Here is a 23,090-nt window from a genome sequence, read left to right on the forward strand (position 1 = left end):
AATAAATGGAATCCTGCGTTATGACAGTTACTGATCATACCTGTTGCATGCACGTCGCCATCGCACTTCGTACTGCACATCCAGATTAAACCATTTAACTGGCAGGTTTATTGCAACTTTATTCCACAAACCTGTCTTATTTTGTACAGAAGTTGAAATGTCATCATCTCTGACTCATTTCTGTGTTTTCCTTTGCCAACAGAAGTGGCAGGACCTCAACGTTGTCAGCAGTTTACTCAAATCATTCTTCAGGAAACTCCCAGAACCACTTTTCACCAACGGTGAGTCCAAACATGTTCCAACAAAGCCGGCATCGCCTCATAGTCAAATCAAACTACCTCATCTGACATGTTTTTTCATATTTCTAATATCTAAACAGACAAGTACAATGACTTCATTGATGCAAATCGGATGGAAAATGCATCAGACAGACTAAAGACCATGAAGAAGCTGGTATGTGTCCGTTTGTGATCACAAAAAATCAAGATAATTTACCTGCTTGGTTGATGCCCTTGCACCAATCTGGCAGGTTAAACAGGTTTATCAGTGTTGTAATTTGCACTATATCGCTCTTTTTGATAGATCCGAGACCTTCCGGATCATTATTACCACACGCTCAAGTTCCTGGTGGGTCACCTGAAGACTGTAGCCGACCACTCAGATAAAAACAAGGTGCGCGAAGTAGAGTTTATCCATGAAAATATGAACTAATCACTGCAAACTCCTTGGTGTTAATGTTAATCTGCTGTTGTGTTTAGATGGAGCCTCGTAACTTGGCTCTGGTGTTTGGACCGACGCTGGTTCGGACGTCCGAGGACAACATGAAAGATATGGTCACGCACATGCCAGACCGCTACAAGATAGTGGAGACGCTCATCCAACATGTGAGACGCATGAATAACACGTATAGTAAACCTATGAAGTAAATAAAGCCCTGTTCAGGATGAATATTTCTTCTTCTGTCTTTTTTGCAGTGCACCTGGTTCTTCACTGAAGAGCTGGACAAGGATGAGAAGGTAAGTTTCCATACTGATGTGCAGCAAATGGATGGTAAAAACTTCAGAGATGTATAAAAGTTAAAAACAGCAGCTCATAATTTACAGTAACAGATGAATAGTTTAAGAACCATTGGAAACTTGTTTTAGAGTGTCAGATAAATGGTGTAATTCAGGTGATTTTTTTTTTTTTTTTTCCAAAAACAACATGACGAGTTTTGAAGTTCTGGGGGTTGAAATGATGTTTTTATGTCGTAGTTCACTGTAAATACAAGTTAACTGTGTCAAAGTTAATGCAAGTGGTTCATTTTTACAATTAGTTATACGTAATAAAGCAGTGTTGAAAATATGGTGATTTTAATCTTAGATTTGATTAATTTTTGTGATAGAACCTCACGTTCCTGATGAGTAGTTCAGGAAGCGTCGGAAAGTTGAAAATCTGACAATTCTGTCTGGTTTTACAGCTTCTGGTTCAGATAAATGGTACCATGTGCCACATGTAGGATTTGAAGTTCAGTTTACAAGAGCATTTGTACACTAAACTTTTTTCACTGCTCTATTTCTGTCTTAGCAAGCATTTCTAGTCTGTTATATAGTTTTTAAGACCTTTTTTGTGTGAAAATAAGTTAAAAAAAAACACACAAATTGAACCTGTTAGTCACAAAAATAAAGTCGTTTGGAGATTTCGCCAAAATCAAGCATCAGTTCCATGATATCAAGTGCAGCAGTTTACCTAGTAATGCTGTTTTCTTTCACAATGCTGACACTCATTTCTATATAATTTTAGTTTTTTGTTGGTAATCACTCCTACTGAACTCCAAAACTTTACTTTTATGGCTCAATAAGCAAATTCAATAAATAAAATATAAGTTAACTGTCCTTACATCAATGCCAGTGTCTTAATTTTTTAAATGAAAATGACAAAGAAATGTATTTTGACTGTCTCAGTTTTAAGCTAAGATTTAATTCATGTCTGACAGAACCCCACATCACAAATGAGCACTTCAAGAAGAGTAGGAGAGTTAAAAATCCAACAATTCTATCTGTTTTTACTGTTTCTGATTCTGATAAATGGTATAATTTTGTGATGGCAAAATGCCCCTTCTGAGGGCAGTGTAGAAGAGCATTTTTCTTTCCCTCACTGCTTTATTTCAGTCTTTTCAAGTATTTTTTTTCCTGTTATGTAGTCCAAAAACCCTTTGGTGTAGAAAAAAAAAGAAGAAATTCTGATAATTTAAACATGTAACACTTAAAAATTTTGAGATTTTACTTAAAATGTCACTTTTATGATTCAAGTGCAGCAGAGGGATAAGATGCTAACCACAACTGCAATTTGAGTCCTTTTAACTTGCAAAAAAACATAAAATTACCCCCAAAACCTAACTGAACAATAGTCTCATCAGCTTAGAGATGCTTTAAAGTTACCAGGTAAATCACAGCCTCTGATGTTGTTGTCTTTGTTTTTGTCCCTGTAGACGCCGGTGGACACGGAGGATGTCCAACCAGCACCAAACATCGACCACCTGCTGTCCAACATCGGCAGGACCGCTCTGCTCGGGGAGGCCTCAGGTGAGCTTCACTCTCTGACTTCAAACCTTTAAACCGACCAACGCACTTGCACTTTGAAATAGATGCTGCTTTCCTTTAAAAAGCTTGAAGCAGGAAATTCCCCAATTTAGTGTGTAATAATTACAACCTGTGTGTTTCTGAATGTAAAAGAAAAGCCAGATTTTTCTTGAAACAAGACACAATGACAGATTTTTAGTTTTTTTTTCAAAGAGATATATTAATAAGATTCCACAAAGGATTTTAGAAACATGTTAAAGTAATCTTCTCAAGCATCCTCCTTGGAAGTTTGTCCCAGTTTGGAGCCAGAATTCCCTACTTTCCTGCAGAACTGGAACGCAGCATAAGAATCGAAGCCTCTGTTTTTGTGTTTGATAGCGTGCCTACACTTCTCTCCTTTCTGCTGACCTCTTTTTTTCCCCCCCTTCTCCACGTTGCTCATCTTTCACTCTCTCTGTACGTTTTCTGCATTTCCTTCTCTTAGCTGAGCCTGTGGAGCAGCCACTGCGGTAGGATGGGAACTCCCCTGGCAATACGTGTGTGATTGTGTGTGCTGCCAAGTCAGTCCGTCATATTGTGAAAGTGAAACGCCGGTTGTGTGTGTGAGAGAGAGAACGTGTCAGTGGTGGTGACGGTTTGTGTCTCCATGGTCTCCATTACCCCTCGTGAAAGTCAGCGTCTCCCTCAGTGTCAGACTGAGACCTTTTTAAAATGTGTCTGACTAATGAAGGGATGGATGGATGGATGGATGGTGGAGCTGCTGTTTCTGTCACTGAGAGGCAGCTTCCCTTCCTGGTGGCCTGTCATTCAAACTCTCATCCTGCAGGCCTTTCCAGCCCAACCATCGGGCCCCTAACCCCACATCTGGCTCCAAAGGGACTCTAGGTGGTGCCGTTTGATTGCTTTCAATCGTAATTTCCTTTTGAGACGAAACATTATTTTGTGTGAAGCCTTCAGATGTAGCTGACGGGAGTGCAGAACAAATAGCACATTTAATTGGGTGGTGACTTACCAGACTCCCACCTTCCAAGGAGTCATGTGTTCCCTGAAAAAGGCCTGTGCTTCTCTGACACTAAGATACAAATTACACTGGCCAACAACATTTTTGCTGACTTACAACTGAGACTTGTTTCTGACTAATTTGAAGGTGCTGAATCCAAAAATCACAATGGTTTTTGCCTAGGACGTCAGGTTTTTGCTCTATGGCATAACTGCATATTTATCAAGTACGTATTAAAATCTGATCACTTGGTCATAATGTTCCACACCCAGTGCATGCAACAATCCTGGTACATCATGACAATAAACAAAATCACTCTCAGCTCTGAAATATTGCACAAAATCTCTTTCCCTGCTGCGATATGTTACTTTGGTACCATCTTGGAGCAAATTCTTTTCATTCAATCTTGAAGCTAATAGTTCTGATGTTTCTTTTGAAAGACCTAAATCTCGTGTTAAATCATTCAGCTCAGCCTGATTAAAACACTCTGGCTCTTTTGTGCTTGGACCGCATTCTTCAAAATCGACATCACTACCATGTTCGCTATCAGCCGACATAACATCTTGATCTTCATCAAGTGAAGGAAACTCTGTAAAATGTGGCACAGGTACATCATCAGAATGGGGCACAGGGCGAATTGCTGAATTCAGATTTAGGTAGCTTATTTTATGCTTATTTTTCTTGTTATAACCAGAAGTGTTGATGAGGCAAAAGTAGCAATCGTCGATATGATTCTTCGGCTCTCGCCACACCATAGGAATGCCAAATGCTAGTTTCTCCCTCTTTCCCTTGGTCCATTGTCTCAAATTTTCAATGCAAGGCTTGCACACTTTATGTGGTGCCCAAGACTTGTCCTGGTCTCCAAGTTTGACCTTAAAGTAAGCCAAGTAGGCTCGCTTCACAAAGTCACCAATATTCGCCCTTTGAGATGGTACAGTAAAATTTCCACAGATATAACAAAATGCATCTGGAGTATTCACACACTTTCTACGAGCAGTAGCCATGCTTGACTTTCAATCTGAAACACAACATCCATCCATCCATCCTCTATACACCGCTTTATCCTCATTAGGGTCGCGGGGGGTGCTGGAGTCTATCCCAGCTGACTCGGGCGAAGGCAGGGGACACCCTGGACAGGTCGCCAGTCCGTCACAGGGCTACATACACAGACGAACAATCACACTCGCATTCACACCTACGGACAATGTAGAGTACTCAATTAACCTCAGCATGTTTTTGGACTGTGGGAGGAAGCCGGAGTGCCCGGAGAAAACCCACGCATGCTCAGGGAGAACATGCAAACCCCATGCAGAAAGATCCCAGGCCCACCCCAGGATTCGAACCAGGGATCTTCTTGCTGCAAGGCGAAAGTGCTAACCACTACCCCACTGAGCAGCCCTGAAACACAACAGGAAATTTAATTAATTCGGGTTTAAGTTGGCATTTTCCCAATTAAACATGATGGGTGTGGCAGCCACCGATACTACAAGTCCAAATGCCACAGAAAAAAAACGTGACGTGATAGGTAAAAACTGATGTCATTTCTGAAATCGGGACCCCAAAATTAGGTAAAAACAGGTGTTAGTTTTCAGTCAGCAGAAAAAAAGTTAAAATTTGTTGGGCAATGTTATAAGTCACATTTATCTATGAAGCTTTTTTTTTTTTAGAAAAACAAAACAAAAAAACAGATACTAAATCAAAGTGATTTGCATTAAAGAAAGAGGAGTGATGTTTTGAATTTACCAACATAAATGTTACATAAAAATGTATGTCACTGGTTTAAATCTGCAGTGTTACAGCAGCAAAGACAGCGCAAACATGTAAGGAATGTAGAAAAATAAATAAAAGTTAAAACCCAGTAACGCTATTTAAAATTTGCCTGACTAATCTAATAATGCGGTTAGGACCCTACAGTATTATCATATACATTTACCTGACTTATTTAAATATTAACTTTAAGAGACTGTATTACAATTTACTACCCAAATTAGGGCCCTGTTGTTTATTTTTTATACTACTAAAGCCAATATTATTGTATAAGATGCAAACTAATTTGAATATTAAGGTTAAAACCCTACAATGTTGTTTATTTTATACAAGTCACATTTAAATAGTAAAAGTTAACACTACAATATCATATATAAGACAAATTTACTCAAGTTTAAATATTATTGTTAAAATCCTACAATATTATGACAAATTTACTTAGCTGAGTTAAATGTTTAAGTTCATACCCTACAATATGTGTTATTGAATGGTTTTACTTAAATAATATAAATATTGGGGTTGAGAGCCTCTAATTACACATATAATACAAATTCATCTGTTGAATTTAAATATTACATTTATCTTAAAATGTAATTTATTGTGGAACTTCACGAGTTTAAAATTTAGGTTAAGACCCTATAATATTATTTATTGTCTTATTTTATCAGATTAATTTAACACTGAAGTTAACGCAGAACAATTTTGTATAGAACTCAAATTTTCCTAACAAGTGTGAACGTCAAGGTTAAATATTTGACCTTAATTTCTGTTACAGTTAAAAGTTTAGTTAGATTTCCATTTTGTTGATATTGTTGGGTTATAATGGTTATATTGAACATTTTAAATATTAATATTTATATAGAAACTTTGAGAACAATAGTGTAGTAAGCACTTGAACAGAAGAAGCAAAAACAGGAAATACAGAACGGAAAATAACAACAGCAAGGCCAAACATAGCAAGGTGAAATTAAGGTGATAAATAACAAAACAAAAGACACAAAAACCAACCACACAGAATTTAGATATGAAATAATAAAAGCCTTGAAAAGCAATAAAAAGACACGTCACATAAAAGCAATCTGGAAAAGAGCATTTTTAAGCGATTTAACCCTCAGGACCCCAAAACATCCCTTTGGGTTTGAAAGAATCTTTAAAATTGCTGAAATAAGACCATTTCTCAGACTCAGAAGCTGTAAAAACTGAAAAAGTCATCAAATTTTCCACTTCATTGAGCCCATCATCTACAGCATGCTGGAAAATCAACCTTATTTCAAGATGTTCCAGGAATAAAACCCTTTACAATAAAAAAAAAATCTGTTGTCCTTGACATAACTGAAAAGCCGCTGATGATTCAGCTGCAACTGACAGTCATACAAGAAGAATTCAGAGACTTTTTGGTTAAAATGCAGCCTGTGTTTACACATAACAAATACGAGAGTATAAGATGAAAAAAATATGGAAAAAATATAGAATGTAAACAAAGTATCTGTAGTGTGTAGACTTGGTAGTGGTAACACATGTGTGCACTTGGAACAATACTGTACTTGCCAATTACATTTATATTTATTTTCATCATTTATGGCATTATAACTGCGTCATACTGCACATAAGACATGTCTGAGTCCTTTTTAAGTGTCGTGCTATTTCCATAGAAGTGCAGAGCATTTATTTTGCAGTAAAAAATGAGCCCACAGTCAGTAAACATTTCAGTAAAAACCACTGTTAATGGTGCTTCCATGACAGAAAGACAAAAGATAAACAGCAGCAGCCTCCATCTCTAAGCTGGACACAAAATAACCTGATAATTACCTGTGATATTATCCCCACATGAGAAACAGTTCCACCTAGAAAACCTTTCCAGCTCTCCTGTCCCTTTGGTTTTTCTGTAAATAAGTTTATACGATGTTCGACAGACAAAAACTGGAGCTTTCCTCCTGCATCAGCGTGTTTGTATGATGTGAGGGAATGCGTTTCTTTTCACACTCTTGATTATTTCTGCTTCTATCACTGGCTGATGTCATCAGTGTTTTTGGTGGTCTCATCAGTGTGTGCTGTGATTTCCTAATGCCGTTTTACCTCCAACACCAAAAAAAAACCCTGCTTCCCCCCTCCAATCATTGTCGTTCCTCCACATTACTTCAGTGTCTTTGTTGTGGGTCCGTCATGGTCACGGGGCACAGAGGAGGGCCAGTTCCTTAAAATATATCGGAGGGATTTCTGTTAACTTAGTCAGAAAGATGACACAGAACTGCAGCTGCACTGCTCACTACAAACATCAAAGTATGCTCTGATGTCAACCATCGCGATTAGTGATGCCACAGCCGGTGTTTTCCCCTTTACAGCTGATGGAAAACACCAGCACCACGGTAACATCAGGCATTATTGTTTGTACAGAGAATAGCGAGCAGTGCAGGAGCAGCTTTCTGTGATTTGTTGTTGATTTTTCCTTTAAAAAAAATAACTAATGATCCCACCAGCGGCCTCTGTGTCCTCCACCATGACTGTTCTGGCCTTTTGCTAACTTGAACTGTTCTGACTCACTGGTGTCTTTATTTTCTTTTCCCCAGACTCAACCAACAGTGACTCAGCTAAATCAAAGGTAACGTCTCCTAAAATGGTTCCCATTATTGTTGAGATATCTGGCATTCACACAGATACAGTATAAAACAGAAGTGAGTACACCCCTGTGCAATATCTCTTAAATGTCAGATGACTCAAAACTGTATCACCTCTCAGTAGCTGCTTTATTTCTGAGTTGACAAGTCGAGCGCTTCCTCTTCAGAACAATCGAAACCAAGTACTGAAGAAAGTCTGCCTTGAAAATACAGGCCTCACAGTAGAAATTCAGTGCAACAACAAACAGAAACTACCCGTCGTTCCCGCTCTGTTGAACTGCATGAACATGGTTATAAAATACGCTGTGAATAGCAGAACGTTCTCTATTTATCTGTATGTCTACATCGTGGCTCCACGTGGAAAAGAATTGCCAGAGGAACTGAACATTCTCATTGGGACTTTGCAAAAATGGGATGGAAGGATACAGGAAGATGAACTAAAAATGAGTGGAAAATCAAGTGCAGCGGGAAGTATAAAAGGAGCCATAGTAGCACTAATCGGGGCTGCAGTGGTCGTCCTCCTAAAATGACTCCACAGACAGGGCACCACTTTGACAATTTAGCCTAAAAAAACAGATGGGCAAGTGATTCAGATTTGGCACAGATGTTAGCAGAGGAAGTCAGAGCCAGTTCAAAATGTCAGCCTAGCCAAGCAAAAAAACTTCAAAAAGTGCAAGATAAAACTTTCCTAAATCACATGAAATGAGTCCTGATAAATGTTGGGAGCACATTCTTTGGTCCGACAACACCAAGACAAATTTGCTCTGCTTAGATGGAGTGCAGCATGTTTGGTGTTAACCTGACCAGGACTACCACAGTGAATGCTTAGTCCTGACAGTGAAGCACGGAGGTGGGAGTGTGATGATATGAGGCTACATGAGTGCAAAAGGTGTTAGGAAGATGCTATTTTTAGATTCCCCATGAATATCTGTGGAAAATACTGGCTGAAAAGATGACTGAAAGCCAGCGCAAATTTGGCAGTCGAGGAATATTCCAGAGTGATAACCATCCAAAGCACACTGCCAAACCACACAAGAGTTTTTACAGAACAACAACTATAACCTGTCGCAAATAGCAGCTGAAAGAAATGGTCTCTAAAGAATGACAGAATGAATGTAGAAATTTGGTGTCCTCCATGCTGAAGAGGATTGAGTCGAAAATAAAGGCGGACACATGAAATATTGGAAAAATGAGTTCCTGCTGGCGAGCCCGTGTTTTTAGTAGAGCAAGACAAAACTGTTTGTTTTACTGAAGAGCAAATACCTACTTTTTAACTTGAAGTGATGCAAATACTGTAAGGTGAAGCAGTTTTGAGTCATTTAATATGTAAATGATATTGCACTTCTGTTGTATACTTTGTTTGATGTAGTTCAACATATTGGATCGTAGAAAACTTGGTTTCATGATTCAGTAACACCTCCTCCTTTTTCAGGGTTCGTGGGGGTCGAAGAAGGACCTGACGGCCAAGGACTTCCTGACTCTGTCCATCATGTCGGCTGTTACAGGCCGTAAACGCAGGAAGCGCCACAACGCCCGCCGTGTGGGCAGCAGCACTGACGACGACTCCGAGCACGAGCCAATCAAAGCTGGGCATCTGGGGGCGGAGGAGGAAGAGGAGGCGGAGTCCCCGGTAGGAGACACCGCCCCTCGAGCCGAGGGAGAGGAGGAGGACGAGGAGGAGGATGACGAGGAAGTTGTAGAGAGTGGAGTGAAAGCGGAGGTCGAAGCGGAGGAGGAGGTGGCGGCAGTTATTCCCAGTCAGCCACACTGCAAGGAGGAAGAGGAGGGACGAGGAAGGCTACACGAGGAGGAGGTGCAGGCAGAGGTGAAGGGTCCGAGGTGGCGAGCTCCAGAGGACGCTCGCTCCATCGTTTCCGGCTACTCCACGCTTTCCACTTTAGGGCGGAGCTTAGGGTCGGAGGGCAGGGGCGACGACGCTGATGACGAGCACAGCGAGCTGGTGAGCGAGACAGACAATGAGAGCGGCTTTGCCTCGCGCTCCCTCACCCAGGAGAGGCCCGACAAACACCCAGCGTCACCCACGAACACCCAACCGGCAGCAGCACCTCGCAGCTTCCTCTACTCCCACTACAAACCCCCTGTGCTGTCACCCACCAACCTTCTCGCCCCACCCACCCAGCTCACCCCGGACTCTGCGGAGAGGAACGAAGGAGGCGCTCGCTCCACCACGCCTTCATCCTCCTCCTTTTCCTCCTCCTCCACCACCCACAAACTGCACTCCCGGCCTTCCTTCAACTCCCACAAGCTGATCCAGTGCGACACTCTGGCCAGGAAGAAGCTGAAGTCGGAGAAGGCCAAGGCTCGTTCCCTGGACCTGCTGGAGCTCCCTAGTGCCGAGGGGACCGGCTCCGGGTCGGAAGGTGCCCCCAGACCGAGGAGCTCCAGGACCAACCCTTCCTCAGGTAGCAGCCAGGAGAGCCTACGCTCGGCCCGACCCAAACCGGCCCTGCCACCTAGCGAGGCCGCCTCCTTCACCCCAACCGGTCCAGGCGGCAGATCTCTGGCCGAGCATGTTCGCGCTCGACTGCTAGGTTCAGCAGACGACTTGCGCAGCGTTGGACTGAGGAAACCGCTGTCACCTGAGACTCGCAGGAAGAGACGGGCCTGGCGAAGGCACACCGTGGTGGCCTCCCCAACTGAGACGTCCGACAAGAGACCCCCGCTGAATGTCAATGAGTTCCCCTTGTCTCCTATCAGTCAAAACCAGGTCAAAACACAAGGGCTGCCTCGGGATGCAGACGGACTCGAACAAGGACCCGCTACACGTCAAGCACCCACCTCTAGATTCCACCAGTACCTGTAGCCCTGCCAGCTGACCCCAACCACCACTCCCAGGAGAGGGGCTGATCCTGAGGGGGGTCCAGCCAAGCTGCTGACTCCCTGCAGGTCAGTCGCTTCACAAAGGTGGACAGGTCAAATAAAACAAATCTTTTCTTTCCTGATGAGCTCCGTTTGCATGGCAAAGGGCATTCCAGTGTTGCCAAAGCTTTTGTTTTCCTTTTGCTATACGTGTGCTTTTATAGATATGACACAGAGACACAAACAGACCTCATTACAGTCCACGTTACAGCCAAGAATTCTCACGTGAGTAATAAGCGAGCATCCTTCCCGCCGTCTCTTCCTTCCCGTCTGGCTCACGGATGACATAAATTCAAGGGTTAATCCCGTCAAGTGACTGGAGGAGGAGCTGCAGCCTCCCTCTGGTTCTTGAGCAAATGGTGCTTCTTGTCAAATTTCAGAATGTTCCTCAACCACCTTCAGTGAGCCACGAGTGACAGACACACATTTATTCGGTCATTTCAAAGGGGAAATCAGCTGATTTTTCATATCAGTCTTATTAACGTGCCCCTCCTCTGACCACAGACACTGTAAAACTCCGATATTTGGCCACAAACACATAACACAGTCGTCTTCTCTGTACTTGTTAATAATCTTTGTGTGTTTGCGCAACAATATTCGTGATCATGTCAGAGTGTGCAAGTGTTTGTCTTGAGCAATTTTTTGTAACATTTGTACAAAGCCTTGTTAAGTTAACCTTGTAAATATAAAAATAATATGTTATATTTGTTTTTACTTTTTTAGTTCCTTTTTTTTTAACGGTTTACAAAAAGTGCGTACAAGTGCACAGTCGTTTCTTTCAAGATGTTACTTGAAATGTCTCCCTTAATATATTCATTTTTTGTTTTATATTCAATATATATATATATAAATATATTATATATATTTTGTATTAAAGTTAAAAAAAAAAACTTTTATTGTGATTTCACCTCTTGGGCGTACCTGTTCAAAGGAGACGAGATAAACATGTCTGAACCTGTTCCTTATTTCCTCATAGATGGCCTTTCTCTTTGATTCACAGCACTGTGCAGAAAACCTTTATCTCATGAGATACGATTATTTTGGTGAGGATACTTTCAATAAAGTTTGCACCAACAAGTGCATAAAATGATCTACATGTAGCAAGTTGTGAAATGTAATCTGGTAATGATTAGATTCTATTGGAGAGTTTGCAGGCAGCTCCGCGCGCCGTGACGGCTGACCTCCTCATTTGTTTTGTTTTCCATGTCTGGGATTACCGAGCATCGCCTCCGCAGATCTGCTCGTATTTGCTGAGCTCAATGCAAAGTGTGTTCCCTCTTGTAACGGAGCCCGGCAGTGTTTAACAGACCGCTAAAGCACGGCGCACAAACATTTTCACCTCTGCCGTTTGGGATCTCCGTATTTTCAGCACGTACCCTCTGGAGGGTTCATCTGTCAGCACATTTATTACCTTGGGGTTACATGATGTGGGGAGTTTTCCATAAGGTCAGGCTCTAGTAAATGCTCCCTGACTGGGGGGGGAACGGTACATAGGAGGAAATGAAAACAGAATGTCGTGAATCCATTGTTTGGCTCTCGTCTCGACCAACTCGCCGTCACAACATAACACAAACAGGAGGTGCTACCCCAGAGATCAGCAGTGACTCGCTTGTTTCCATTGACCAAATAACCCGGCGACAAAAGAGTAATGATAATAATGAATAAGTTCTAGTCTTGTCTTACCTCAAGATTTTTTGCTACAAGTGCCTGATTTCTGGAATGTGTTTTTGTTCTGCGGTGCCATGCTCAGTTCTTATCTTTCCGTTTCCTTTTGTTATTTCTGGGTCTCCTCCCTCCTCTACTGTGGTTAACGGTAAGGCACTGACCCAAAGATGTGTACATTTAAATACAACTGAGAGGCTGTAAAATAAAAAGAAAAGCACACTTCAAGCCAAGGACACGTCTATGCACTCTCTTTGCCTTCAACAGAGGCATTAACGGCTATTACTGTTGCTGCTAAGAGGGAAAAGGCGTTGTATTCTCTCAGCTGCTTTTTTCTTAAACTGAGGTCATCTCTCTCTTGCCTAGTAATCCACCGTGTGTGAATAATGGTACACCTAACAAGCCCGACCCTGAAACCGCATTAGGTCATGCCAGACAACATCCGATTTCCTCAAGATGAACAAAAAACCCATCGAAAGGAAAACCTCAAGAGTTGGTGTCTGAAATGTGATTTTGCCTGTCTCATATTTTAAAAACCTTTTTTTGTACATATCTTAATATGTAACATAATGTATTGTGTACATTTGGAATTGCTTTCGAGTATAACTAATATGAAAATGACTGGACTAAAAAAAAAAAAAAAAAAAAAAAAAAAAGGTTGTCCGCCTGAAATCCTTTCCCCTCACGGCTGTGTGCTTTAAGGCAAGGTTATATGATGTAAATAAACAGAAATGTTTAAAAGAATTATGTCTTAATGTGGATTCTTGGATGTTTTTTGTAAGACACTTTTCTCTGAGGATGAGGCTCATGTTTTGCTGGAAACTTAAACTAGGAGCTGAATGATGCCCTCTAGAGGCTGCAGATGAATAAAGTCTCTCCAGGCCCTCTGGCACAGATTGCTTTTGCTCATGAGATAAACTTCTCAAACTACTGAGGCTCCTTTTTAACTTATATGTATAGTTAAATATTCATGGATGCTGTGGAAACTTGCTGTAATGTTGGGAATCTGTTAAGATGATGCCACCAAAATATAAAGCTGTAGTAACACAATTTCTGCACATTCTTCTCACACCGCTGACACTGAGCAAGATTTAATCCTTAAAAATGTTATAAACCCATAATGCATTCATTCCTCGTGCCCATTTCAGCATCTTTGCAATCTATTACAAAAGCAAGACAAGTTCCTCACTGCAGCGTTTTATTAACAGCTCCCTGTGTTTTTTGGAGCAGGCTTCACAACACATGACAGCTTTAATCAAGAATTTCAAAACTGTATTTGAACTAATGTTAACACACAACTGTTAAAATGTCCACTCCGGAGTTTACTTCTGAAAAAAAAAAAACAAACAAAAAAAAAAACAGTCTTTGCAAGCTGGCCCAATTTATCTGTAATGTCATATTCAGTTTCTGGTGTGGGAGAGAAATGCAACATACAATGTTCTTTTATTTCCTCTTTAAATTGAAAATGGAACTGACCAGGGAACAAACAAAATATTCTGGTGCTGTTAAATACCTTCTCTTTATAAAAAGAATCAAATTTTGAAATATTTACATTTCTTCTGGGGAAAAAAAATGAACAGGACACCTTACAGTCCAAATAGAAAAGAATCAAGTATATTGCATCGTGATGCAAGGACTTCATTGTCCAAATGACAGACTGATTACAGAAAACTGATGACAATTTATTTACTTTTTTAAAAAAAAATGCAGTAGTCCCTTTTTTCTTTTTACCTTTTTCAAATGGTTTTGACTTGTGTCCTTTAATTGGCGGCCTGGACCTGCCCCCTGTCCTTGCTGGGCTGGTTCTGCAGAAGCAGCTCCGTGTTTTCGGCTCTCAGTCTCTCCACCTCCCTCTCCAGATCTCGGACCCGGACCTCGGACCTCTCCACGGCCCCGGGCTCCACGGCGCGCCTCAGCCGGTTGTTCTCCTCCTCCAGCCGGGACATGCACTTCTCCAGCTCCAGGTACTCCTTCACCAGTTCCTGCTTGGTCATATTCTGCAGGCTCTCGACGTGGTACATCTCGTAGGTCTCGGAAAAGTCCCTCTGGAGAAACTCCCCACCTGCGTTCCCTGGCCTCCCGATGCCGTCGCTGCCTCCTCCACTGCCGTCGTCGTCGTCGTCCTCCTCGTTGTCGAAGAAGTCCTCCTCGCTGCCGGTGTCCTCCACGCCGCCGAGGGGCCGCCTGACCCCGGTCTCGGTGTTGAGGTCCGGCTCCTCTCGGTCGTGCTCGTCCATCAGGAATTGGGTGGTGTTGTAGGGGGCTACCGGGAGCCCTTTGGCGAACATCTCCTCCCTCATCCGAGAAGCCCTGGCCGTCTCCCGCTCCTCCAGAGCTTTTTTCTCCTCCCAGGAAAGTTTGTTGTACGGCTTCCAGTTGCGCCTCTTCTTGGTGGTCCTGCGCCTGTGCCGCTTCTTGCCCAGACGCGCATCCAGACCCGTGTCGGAGTCGATGTGCTCGTCTTGTATCTGGTTTAAAGCCTCCTGCCGCCGTCTCTCCTCTCCGTTTTTCCCGTGCGAGGTGCTGTTACCTTCCCCATCGAATTTCTGGTGAGACTGAGTCGCGATCGAGCACTTCTGGAGCTCGTTTCCGCCTGCTAAGCCTGGGCACACCCCCCTCTGTCCGCCTTTCATTTGCCATAACTTGTCTGTGTTGATATCCCCACAGTTCTCCGCCCGCTGCCGCCGCTGCTGCTGCTTCGACTCTCTCTGTCGCCCCCTGTCGCCGTTCTCTGGTCCTCCACGGTTGCTGGCTGGGAGATGCTCCAACGCGTCTCCCCTGCTCCCACCTGATGGGCTGAAGCCTGAAGTTTTCAGGTGATGGCTCTGGGGCTCCGCTGGCTCTGTCATCCTGGTGGTGCTTCTCTAATGGCGGCCGCTCTTAGCACATCTTTAACGGTTTTCGTGGCCTCGATGCCGAGCGTCAAAAAGTTCGTTAAAAGACTTAATTCGAACAAAAATTTACTTATTCGAGTTTGAGCCGAAATCGTTAAAGTAAGTTTTGCCGGTTGAAAACCAACTCTCGTTACGGAAAAGTAAACTTCCTAACAGTAAACACTTGTTACCCCTCCAAGGGTTTGTCAGAGCAACTGTCGCTAACTACCATTAACTGTTTCGATGCTGTCAGATCTACCGTTCACCCGGAGTCTGCGTCCTGCCGTCACAACAGTATCCAGTGTGCTACTCAAGAAGAGGGAGCTCCTGTTTATATACCAGCTCCGCCTCTAACCGTGCGCATGCTACTGCTTGTATCACCTAATGGATTGTGGGATATGTTGTTTTAATGTCGGTGAAACATTCGCGGAAAGCTCCTCACAAAACTACATGACCCACAAGTCTACTCCAACTGGCAAGCAAATCAACCAATCAGACGTTAGGATCTTGAGCCCGAGAAAGCCCACCCTTCTCTTTGCTGATTGGACGAGAGGAGAACTTTGCTGTTGCTAAGCTTGAGGTATTTTCTGATTGGCCAGGCCAATAGTCAGTCAAAAGTGCGTAATCTACACCAAGAAAGCAGTCCCGGCCATTTTATGGACACTACTATCTACAAATGAAGGGGTCACAGGTACAAATTGCGAAATGCAAGCTAAATTCAATACCTTTCAACAAGATACTGCTATCACTGAAACCAACACGCGTAATTTCTATGTATAGTAATACAGTTTATTTTTGTCTTCTTGCCACGTGACGAACGATATAATTAACAGTACAATGCAACACTCCTGCACTTTAAGCAAAATGAAGAAAACCTCTTACAGAATGTAGTCCGGTTTCAATGTTCACATTAGAAAATAGATAAATTCTGCTTGTTCTCAAAATGCAATATTTTTCATGTCTAATACCGCAAAGGTGTGCCCTTTTGGTTACAGTTGGATGATTAAATTTCTCCGTGTCAGCATTGTGTGTTGTGCGGAGTGATATGTTGTGGGGCAGGGGCACGGGGGAACTCTGGAATCAGCGTAAACAAACGACATTTATTGTGAAGCTGTCGCTGCGATCACACTCTCGAGCCCTTCGTTGTTAAAGGGTGGGTCAGGCGATTTCACACTCGCTCAGTAATCCTGTTACCAGTGGACGGAGTGGTGTAGAGCAGTTTTGAGCTTTTCTGCGCAACCCATGTTCCGAGATGCTGTGTTTTACACTTTTACAGTTGTTTCGTGTTCACAGCTAAGGACAAGCTAGCTAGCTAACGTTAGCCAAACGTTGGTTAGCCGATGGACGCTGCGTGGTGTCGCTCCCAAATTAAACACTGCATCATTTCCACTAAACGTGAAGGCATATGCATTATAAACAAAATAAACTTACAGTCTGAGCACTGAAACAGCGAGTAGCTTTAATGGCGAAGTACAACGAGAACGCCATGCTGTATATAAAGCTAGGCTAGCCGACGCTAACTAGCTAACGCTACTGTGTAGTGTTATTGTGAGTAAAAAAAGTTAATAAACAATGAATGTTCGATCAGACAAAATGTTTCCTTTTTATCCGTTTGTCGATACAGCCGCAGTGAACAAAGTAGAACAACAATGCAACTAACAACAGAAACTGATAGCCACTTGCTAACTAGGCCAACGTGTTCATAAGAGGCTCGGTGTAATTCCTGGACTGTAATATCTCCCTGTTCGAGTTTCATATTTCAGTATTGCGACAAACCTAAACATTTCAAACATCTTGGCATTTTATCGGAACAGCACAAACCAACGTCTGTAAAAAAAGACCCAAAGAGACTGAAAACAGTCGTAGTTTTTATTAATCCGTCACATGAGACCTTCGATTAACTGTGCAGTTTCAGGAACTAGACGGCGCCTGGTCTTGCAAGGCAGCACTGAAAGCTTCCCCTTTAGTTTACTGCTGGTTAGCAAGCTTGAGTTGGGTGTAAACTCGCTAAACTAACAACCTAGTCGTGCATTTCCATAACCTTTGTAGCCATTCTGGCTCGTGTTAAGTAAACAGTTGGAATAAACTGATGGGAAGGGAAATCAAAACATTGTTGTGGAGCATAAATATCTTTATTTTGGTTTTGTGTTGTTTTGTTTCATTTTTCCACACACATTCTATGCAGACAGACTGGAAGCTTTATTGTTTAAGAGTGATTTTACTGTTTTTATGTTAAACTGCTTCACTGTGTCATGTACATGCACACATGTAGTTTCTTCAGTTTTTACAAAGCACTTTGCTTCCATTAATGGAAGAAAATGGGTTATTCAGTGTGTGACCTCTTATGGTGGCTGCCTGCTCTCCCCCTAACACTGGCTGCAGAGTCTGGCAATCCAACGGCTCTAAACAACACAGGCCTACTGTTTCTACTAATAGAAGCAAGGCAGAGTTTCAGCTCTGGCAAATAAGCAAGCCGAACTGGGAATCCTTTGAGGAAGACGTTCCAGTTAATATGAAACCAATGACCAGGGAGGCTGAGGAAGCATACCAGGGGTTCCCATATTCTCAAATCAAGGAGCTCGGTGCTGCAGTCACAGAACCAAAGCTGCTCCTGCATAGATCACAGCTTGGGAGGATTAGCAGGCATGACTTAATCTCTCACCCTGTCTAACATGGTTGTTACTGCAGCAGTTGAGAGGAGATGAGAGATATATATTATTGAGGGGAAAAAAGAAAAATCAGTCTTTTATAATTTTTGTGCATGCATGGCCTTGAAGTGTAAATTTGAGGAAGACTTCATGGAGGCAGCAGCAGGTCCAGATGGGTGTTTACACTCATCAGCTGCATTAAATGACCAAGTTAAAGAAACCTCTCAGCCTCTCTCCGCCCGACCTACCAAACCACATTTTTTTCCTGTGCGCCTGGCAGATCACATTTTCTGCTCTTCCAGGGCAGCTCTGATCTCCGTCCCTCTCTGTTATAACTCCATTACCGAGACTTAATTAAGTTTCCAGCCGGTGCTCTGCTGCCGTGGACGCTCACAACAAAGCCCTGAGTGGAGGCTTCCTCTTCCACAAAGCTCAGCAGCCCTTAAATCCACGCAGACAGCTTATACACAAGATGAATTTGGCATTACAGGATTGATTGTTGTTGAAATCTCAGCAGTTGCTCCGAGTGTCCAACAGGTGGCGCTGCCTCCTCATCCACAGAGACCAGTTCTGCTCTGGAGGTGAAGTCATTTCTACAGAAAAGATCAATTTTAATGATGTGTTTTTTTCTGATTTCTCTCAAACACTCAGGGGCCTCTGCATCTCACCTGGATGAAAAGATTTCTGCTGTTTAGATGTTTCCCCTGATCTGACAAGAAAAATGGACGTCAATACTCAGAGTACACACTTGTAAGTACACACTAGTTTGGTGCAGCACTGGAGGAGTTTATGAGGCTCCAATCCAGCCTTGCGCAGTTCTGTTTTATATTGCAGCGTGTTTTTTATGGTCACGTTGCTCTGATTTTTTTTTTAAAAATAGTCAGAGCTTTTAAAAGAAAGTTATTTAATAATTGTTTCTGCAGGGGGACTTCAACATCCCAGCTCCGTGGGTTTGTTGGTTGGAGAAGGAGAAGAAGGAGGGCGCCTGGAGTGTGCGCTCTGTTTGGAGTCAGATTACGCACAGGCATGGAGCGGAGCGCAGGGAGGGACTTCATACATGTGCAGAAGGAATAACTCTTCGCTCGGCTGTTCCTCCCTGTCTCTCTGAGCTGTCGGGGTCCTTCTGGGACACTTCAAAAACACCTGCGCCCTCAGAGCTGAAGCGGAGAATCTGCAGCCCGCGTCGCTTCACTTTCGCCGGAGTTTTCCAGAAGTTTTCAATCATGCTGGGAAGCGCCAAGTCGCCGAGCGCCGGTGCCAAGGAACAGGGCAGGAAAGTGGCCGAGAAGACGACGGATCCCATCCGTAGACTCGGTAAGGAAACATCCAAAGTTGAATCTTCCCTCTATCTACTGTCTGCAGTGGAAAACATCTCATTTAGAACTTCTTATCATGAAGTTATCAGTGAGCTTACACTGATTTTAGTCACTCTCCGCCACCTGATAATACTAATTCCACCTGTCAGCTGTAAACGAATGCTGAATATAATCTGTCAAAGCTGTTTGTGCTCAGTTTGTACCATTTTTAAAGAATAAGATGGGATTACTCAACAAAAACTTCAAAAAATACTCAGGAAAAATACAGGAAATGCGTGGATTTCATTTGTATTTTTGTAGTTTTGTCAGATTAGTGCTAAATTAATCTTCATGAATAATAATAATACTGTTGAGTTTTGGCCTTAATATGTCTTACAGGCATGTGAAATTGTATTTTATACCATTTTTATGGGGTTTTAATACATAATAACTGGTAAGGTATTAGCCTCAGTATTTAAATTTATTAGGTTGATTTAATGTTTCCACTAGCTGTTGTTATAAATATGCTGTAGTGACTTGACTTGAATAACTTATCTAAAGATATATTGCTGTAATTTAGTGTTGAGCTGCAACCACTAATTGGTTAGTTATCATAGATTAAATTAATCATTAACTTTTTTTAATAATCCATGTGAGTCTTATTTTAGGAAATCCTCTGATTCCAGCTCCTTAAATTCGATTATTTTTGGTTTCTTCTCTCCTCCCTGACAGTAGATTCCAAACAATATCTTTGGAATGTGGACAAAACAAGACATTCGTCATCATGGGCTTTTGGAAACACCGAATGACATTTTGCACCATTTTGTGACAGTTTAAAGAGCAGACAGCACAACTAAATAATCTTCAGTCGCAGCCCCAGTTTTCAGTATTGATTCAAGAAGTGAAGGAATATCCATCAGAGTACCATGAAACGAAGCGTTTTCTCACATTTTAAACCTGAAAGCATCAGCTGTCTGCTCTTAAAACGACTTTACATTGTTTAATCAACAGTTATCTAAAGAGTTTTCAGTCCACCGGAGACTTTTTAGACCACTGTTGATTATCTAACAGGTCATCAATTGACTGAAAACTGTTTCGATAACTTGATTATCTGAGGAGTGTTCAGTCAATGTGATGAATTTCTACAGCCCTGATTGGTAGAACGGTGGAAAACAGGCATTTATAATCCTAAAAAAAAAACACATTTTGCTCTAGAATAACATAATAATCGACAATAACTGCAATATGCCGCCCTAATTTACCGTCTCTGTTTGATTTATCAGCTTCCTCATTTGCTTGTGATTCAGTTCAACAGTGAAGCAACAGAGTTATTACTGAAAACAGTGTAAGAATGACGTCTTGTAGCTTTTCTGGGAGATGAGTGAGTTTGTGAGCTGAAAACTTTGAGTGTGTGGGTGCAGCTGAAGCGATCATGTGTTGGTGAAGAGCTCGCTGTGATTCAGACTTCTCAGCGGTCCCATCCCAGCCCACTCCCTCCACACAAGGGTCACACCTCCACCCAAAATAGACACCTGCTGAGCACAGGCACAGCACCTGTCAGAGTCTCTGAAAACACTCCAGATGTCTGGAAGTCTGGACTATAGTTGATGCTGCACGTCACGTTTGACCTGCTTATTCTACTCAGAATTTGCAGCCATGAATATGCCATAAAAATCCATTTTTTTCTGACACATAAACTGCATTTTGTCCATTTTGAGTCCATTTATACTATAGCTATAGTCATAATTTCAATATTAAACACACTATGTGGTATTTCCAAAATGAAATTACCTAAAAAATCCAGCACTTCTTGTCTTTTCACAGTAAATTTTGTGCATTTTGCAGTAATTTAAAGTAGTACTGCAACAATTAATCAGTTAACCGATTAGTTATTGGCTATTAAATAATACATCTAGTTATTTTTTACAAAGAAAACAAGACTAAATCCTCTGTTTCCAGCTGCTACAATATGAATATTTTCTTGTTTGTTTTCTCCTCTGACAGCAAAGGGAATATTTATTGGGTCGAGGGCAAAACAAGACATATGTCACCTTGTGTTTTTCACCATTTTCTAACATTTTAAAGAGAAAACAGCTCAACAGATGACAAAAATAATTATAAGCTGCATCCCTATTATCATTATTGATCAAAAAAGTGAAGAAACATTCATTATGATGTCATAAAATTTCCAAATCATGTGATGCAGGAAGAATAAATGCAGCATTTTCTCACATTTTAAAGGTGGAACCAAGAAATTCCTTCAGAAATCCAGCATTTTTTGTCTTTTCACAATAACTTCAGTTGTTTCCAACTGCTAAGAGGTGAATCTTTTCTTGTTTCTTTCCTCCTCTGTGATAGTAAAGTGAATATTTATTGGGTTGAGGACAAAACAAGGCATTTTTCATCAAAACTGAGCAATATTTTTCATAATTTTCTGACATTTTAAAGAGAAAACAGCTTGACAGATATCAAAATAATCATAAACTGCTGCTTTATTATCTTTATTGATCAAAAAGTGAAGAAATTCCGATTATAATGTTATGAAATCTTAAAATAACGGGATGCAGGAGGGGTAAAAAGTAAATTTTCTCACATTTTTAAGGTCGAACCATGAAATTCCGTCAGAAATCCAACACTTCTTGTCTTTTCACAATAATTTGAGTTATTTTTAAAAGAAAAACAAGACCAAATGCTCTGGTTCTAGCTTTTTAAATGTGAATACTTTCTGCCTCTACGACAGTAAAAATGTCTTTGGGTTGTGGACAAAACAAGACATTTGTCGTCTTGCATTTTTCATCATTTTCTGACATTTTTGAAGAGAAAACAGCAGCATAATCATCAGCTGCATTCCTATTGTCATTATTGATTAAACAAGTGAAAAAATGTCCAAATAATGTGATGCAGGAGGATTAAATGTAGCATTTCTCACATTTTGAAGTTGAAACCATAAAGTTCCTTCAGAAATTCAACATTTTTTTGTCTTTTCACAATAACTTACAATAACTTAGTTGTTTCCAGCTGCTAAGAGGTGAATCTTTTCTTGTTTCTTTCCTCCTCTACGACGGTACAGTGAATATTGATTGGGTTGAGGACAAAACAAAACATTTGTCATCATCACTATGCAATATTTTTCACCATTTTCTGGCATTTTAAAGGGAAAACGACTTGAGAGATAGCAAAATAATCAGGGGCTGCGGTCCTATTGTCATTATTGATAAAAAAAGTGAAGAAACGTTCATTATAATGTTATGAAATGTTCAAATATTGTGAAGCACGGGGAAATAAATGCAGCATTTTGTCACATTGTAAAGGTGGAACCATGAAATCCCCTCAGAAACCCAACACTTTCTGTCTTTCCAGTTACTTTTGAGTACTTTATGCAGCTTTTGCAGATGTGTGTGTGTTCTGCAGACTGTGTTGAAAGTCTTGTTCGAGCATTACTGATGTCTGAGTTATGAAATCGTATCTCCGTGTCTGAAAATGTAACACGCAACGCTATATTTGAGCTAATGCTAACTAATGAAAGCAGTGAGGTCACCCAACCCCCGACGCTTTACAGCCATGTGCCGTCATAAATCAGCCGAAGGGTCTTGAACCCACCATGTCTTGGCAGCTCTATAATCCGCACATCAAATGGAGAGCAGCCCATAGTCCTGCCGTCCAAACACAGGCGGAATTGAGCTCAAAGGTTTCGTGTCATGTGATGTCACCGGGCTGCCCCGACTTCCCCGTTCAAAGATTTCCCTCGTGTTTTTTCCCCACTCCACTGCAGACAAAGCGATGAATGTG

The 23,090-nt window shown here is 41.7% G+C and overlaps 3 protein-coding genes across 3 annotated transcripts in view; 2 read left to right on the plus strand and 1 right to left on the minus strand.

The window, feature by feature from the left end:
• The window catches only part of arhgap23a (Rho GTPase activating protein 23a), a 49,731-nt gene extending 36,502 nt beyond the window's left edge, over positions 1-13,229 (plus strand). Inside the window, 8 exon segments of the mRNA XM_051941025.1 lie at positions 203-281; positions 380-453; positions 583-672; positions 759-884; positions 975-1,016; positions 2,471-2,564; positions 7,896-7,927; positions 9,376-13,229. Coding sequence (XP_051796985.1) covers positions 203-281; positions 380-453; positions 583-672; positions 759-884; positions 975-1,016; positions 2,471-2,564; positions 7,896-7,927; positions 9,376-10,767 — 1,929 coding nt within the window. The 3' untranslated portion in view covers positions 10,768-13,229.
• Positions 13,230-13,666: 437 nt separating this feature from the next.
• On the minus strand, positions 13,667-15,674 carry hexim1 (HEXIM P-TEFb complex subunit 1). The gene has a single exon (XM_022203573.2). The coding sequence runs from the start codon at positions 15,332-15,334 to the stop codon at positions 14,246-14,248; it is 1,089 nt and encodes a 362-aa protein (XP_022059265.1). The 5' UTR covers positions 15,335-15,674; the 3' UTR covers positions 13,667-14,245.
• A 2,478-nt stretch (positions 15,675-18,152) lies between these two features.
• Positions 18,153-23,090, plus strand: part of plcd3a (phospholipase C, delta 3a) — a 31,681-nt gene continuing 26,743 nt past the window's right edge. The window contains exons 1-2 of the mRNA XM_022203574.2: positions 18,153-18,756; positions 18,930-19,320. Of these exons, the coding sequence (XP_022059266.1) occupies positions 19,230-19,320 (91 nt within the window). The 5' untranslated portion in view covers positions 18,153-18,756; positions 18,930-19,229. The remainder of the gene's footprint in view (positions 18,757-18,929; positions 19,321-23,090) is intronic.

Source organism: Acanthochromis polyacanthus, chromosome 21 (assembly GCF_021347895.1).
Source record: "Acanthochromis polyacanthus isolate Apoly-LR-REF ecotype Palm Island chromosome 21, KAUST_Apoly_ChrSc, whole genome shotgun sequence".
Classification (NCBI taxonomy): domain Eukaryota; kingdom Metazoa; phylum Chordata; class Actinopteri; family Pomacentridae; genus Acanthochromis; species Acanthochromis polyacanthus.

Bases quoted from the DNA above. Each gene is read 5' to 3' on its own strand.
- hexim1 (XM_022203573.2), bottom strand. From the start codon at position 15,334: ATGACAGAGCCAGCGGAGCCCCAGAGCCATCACCTGAAAACTTCAGGC.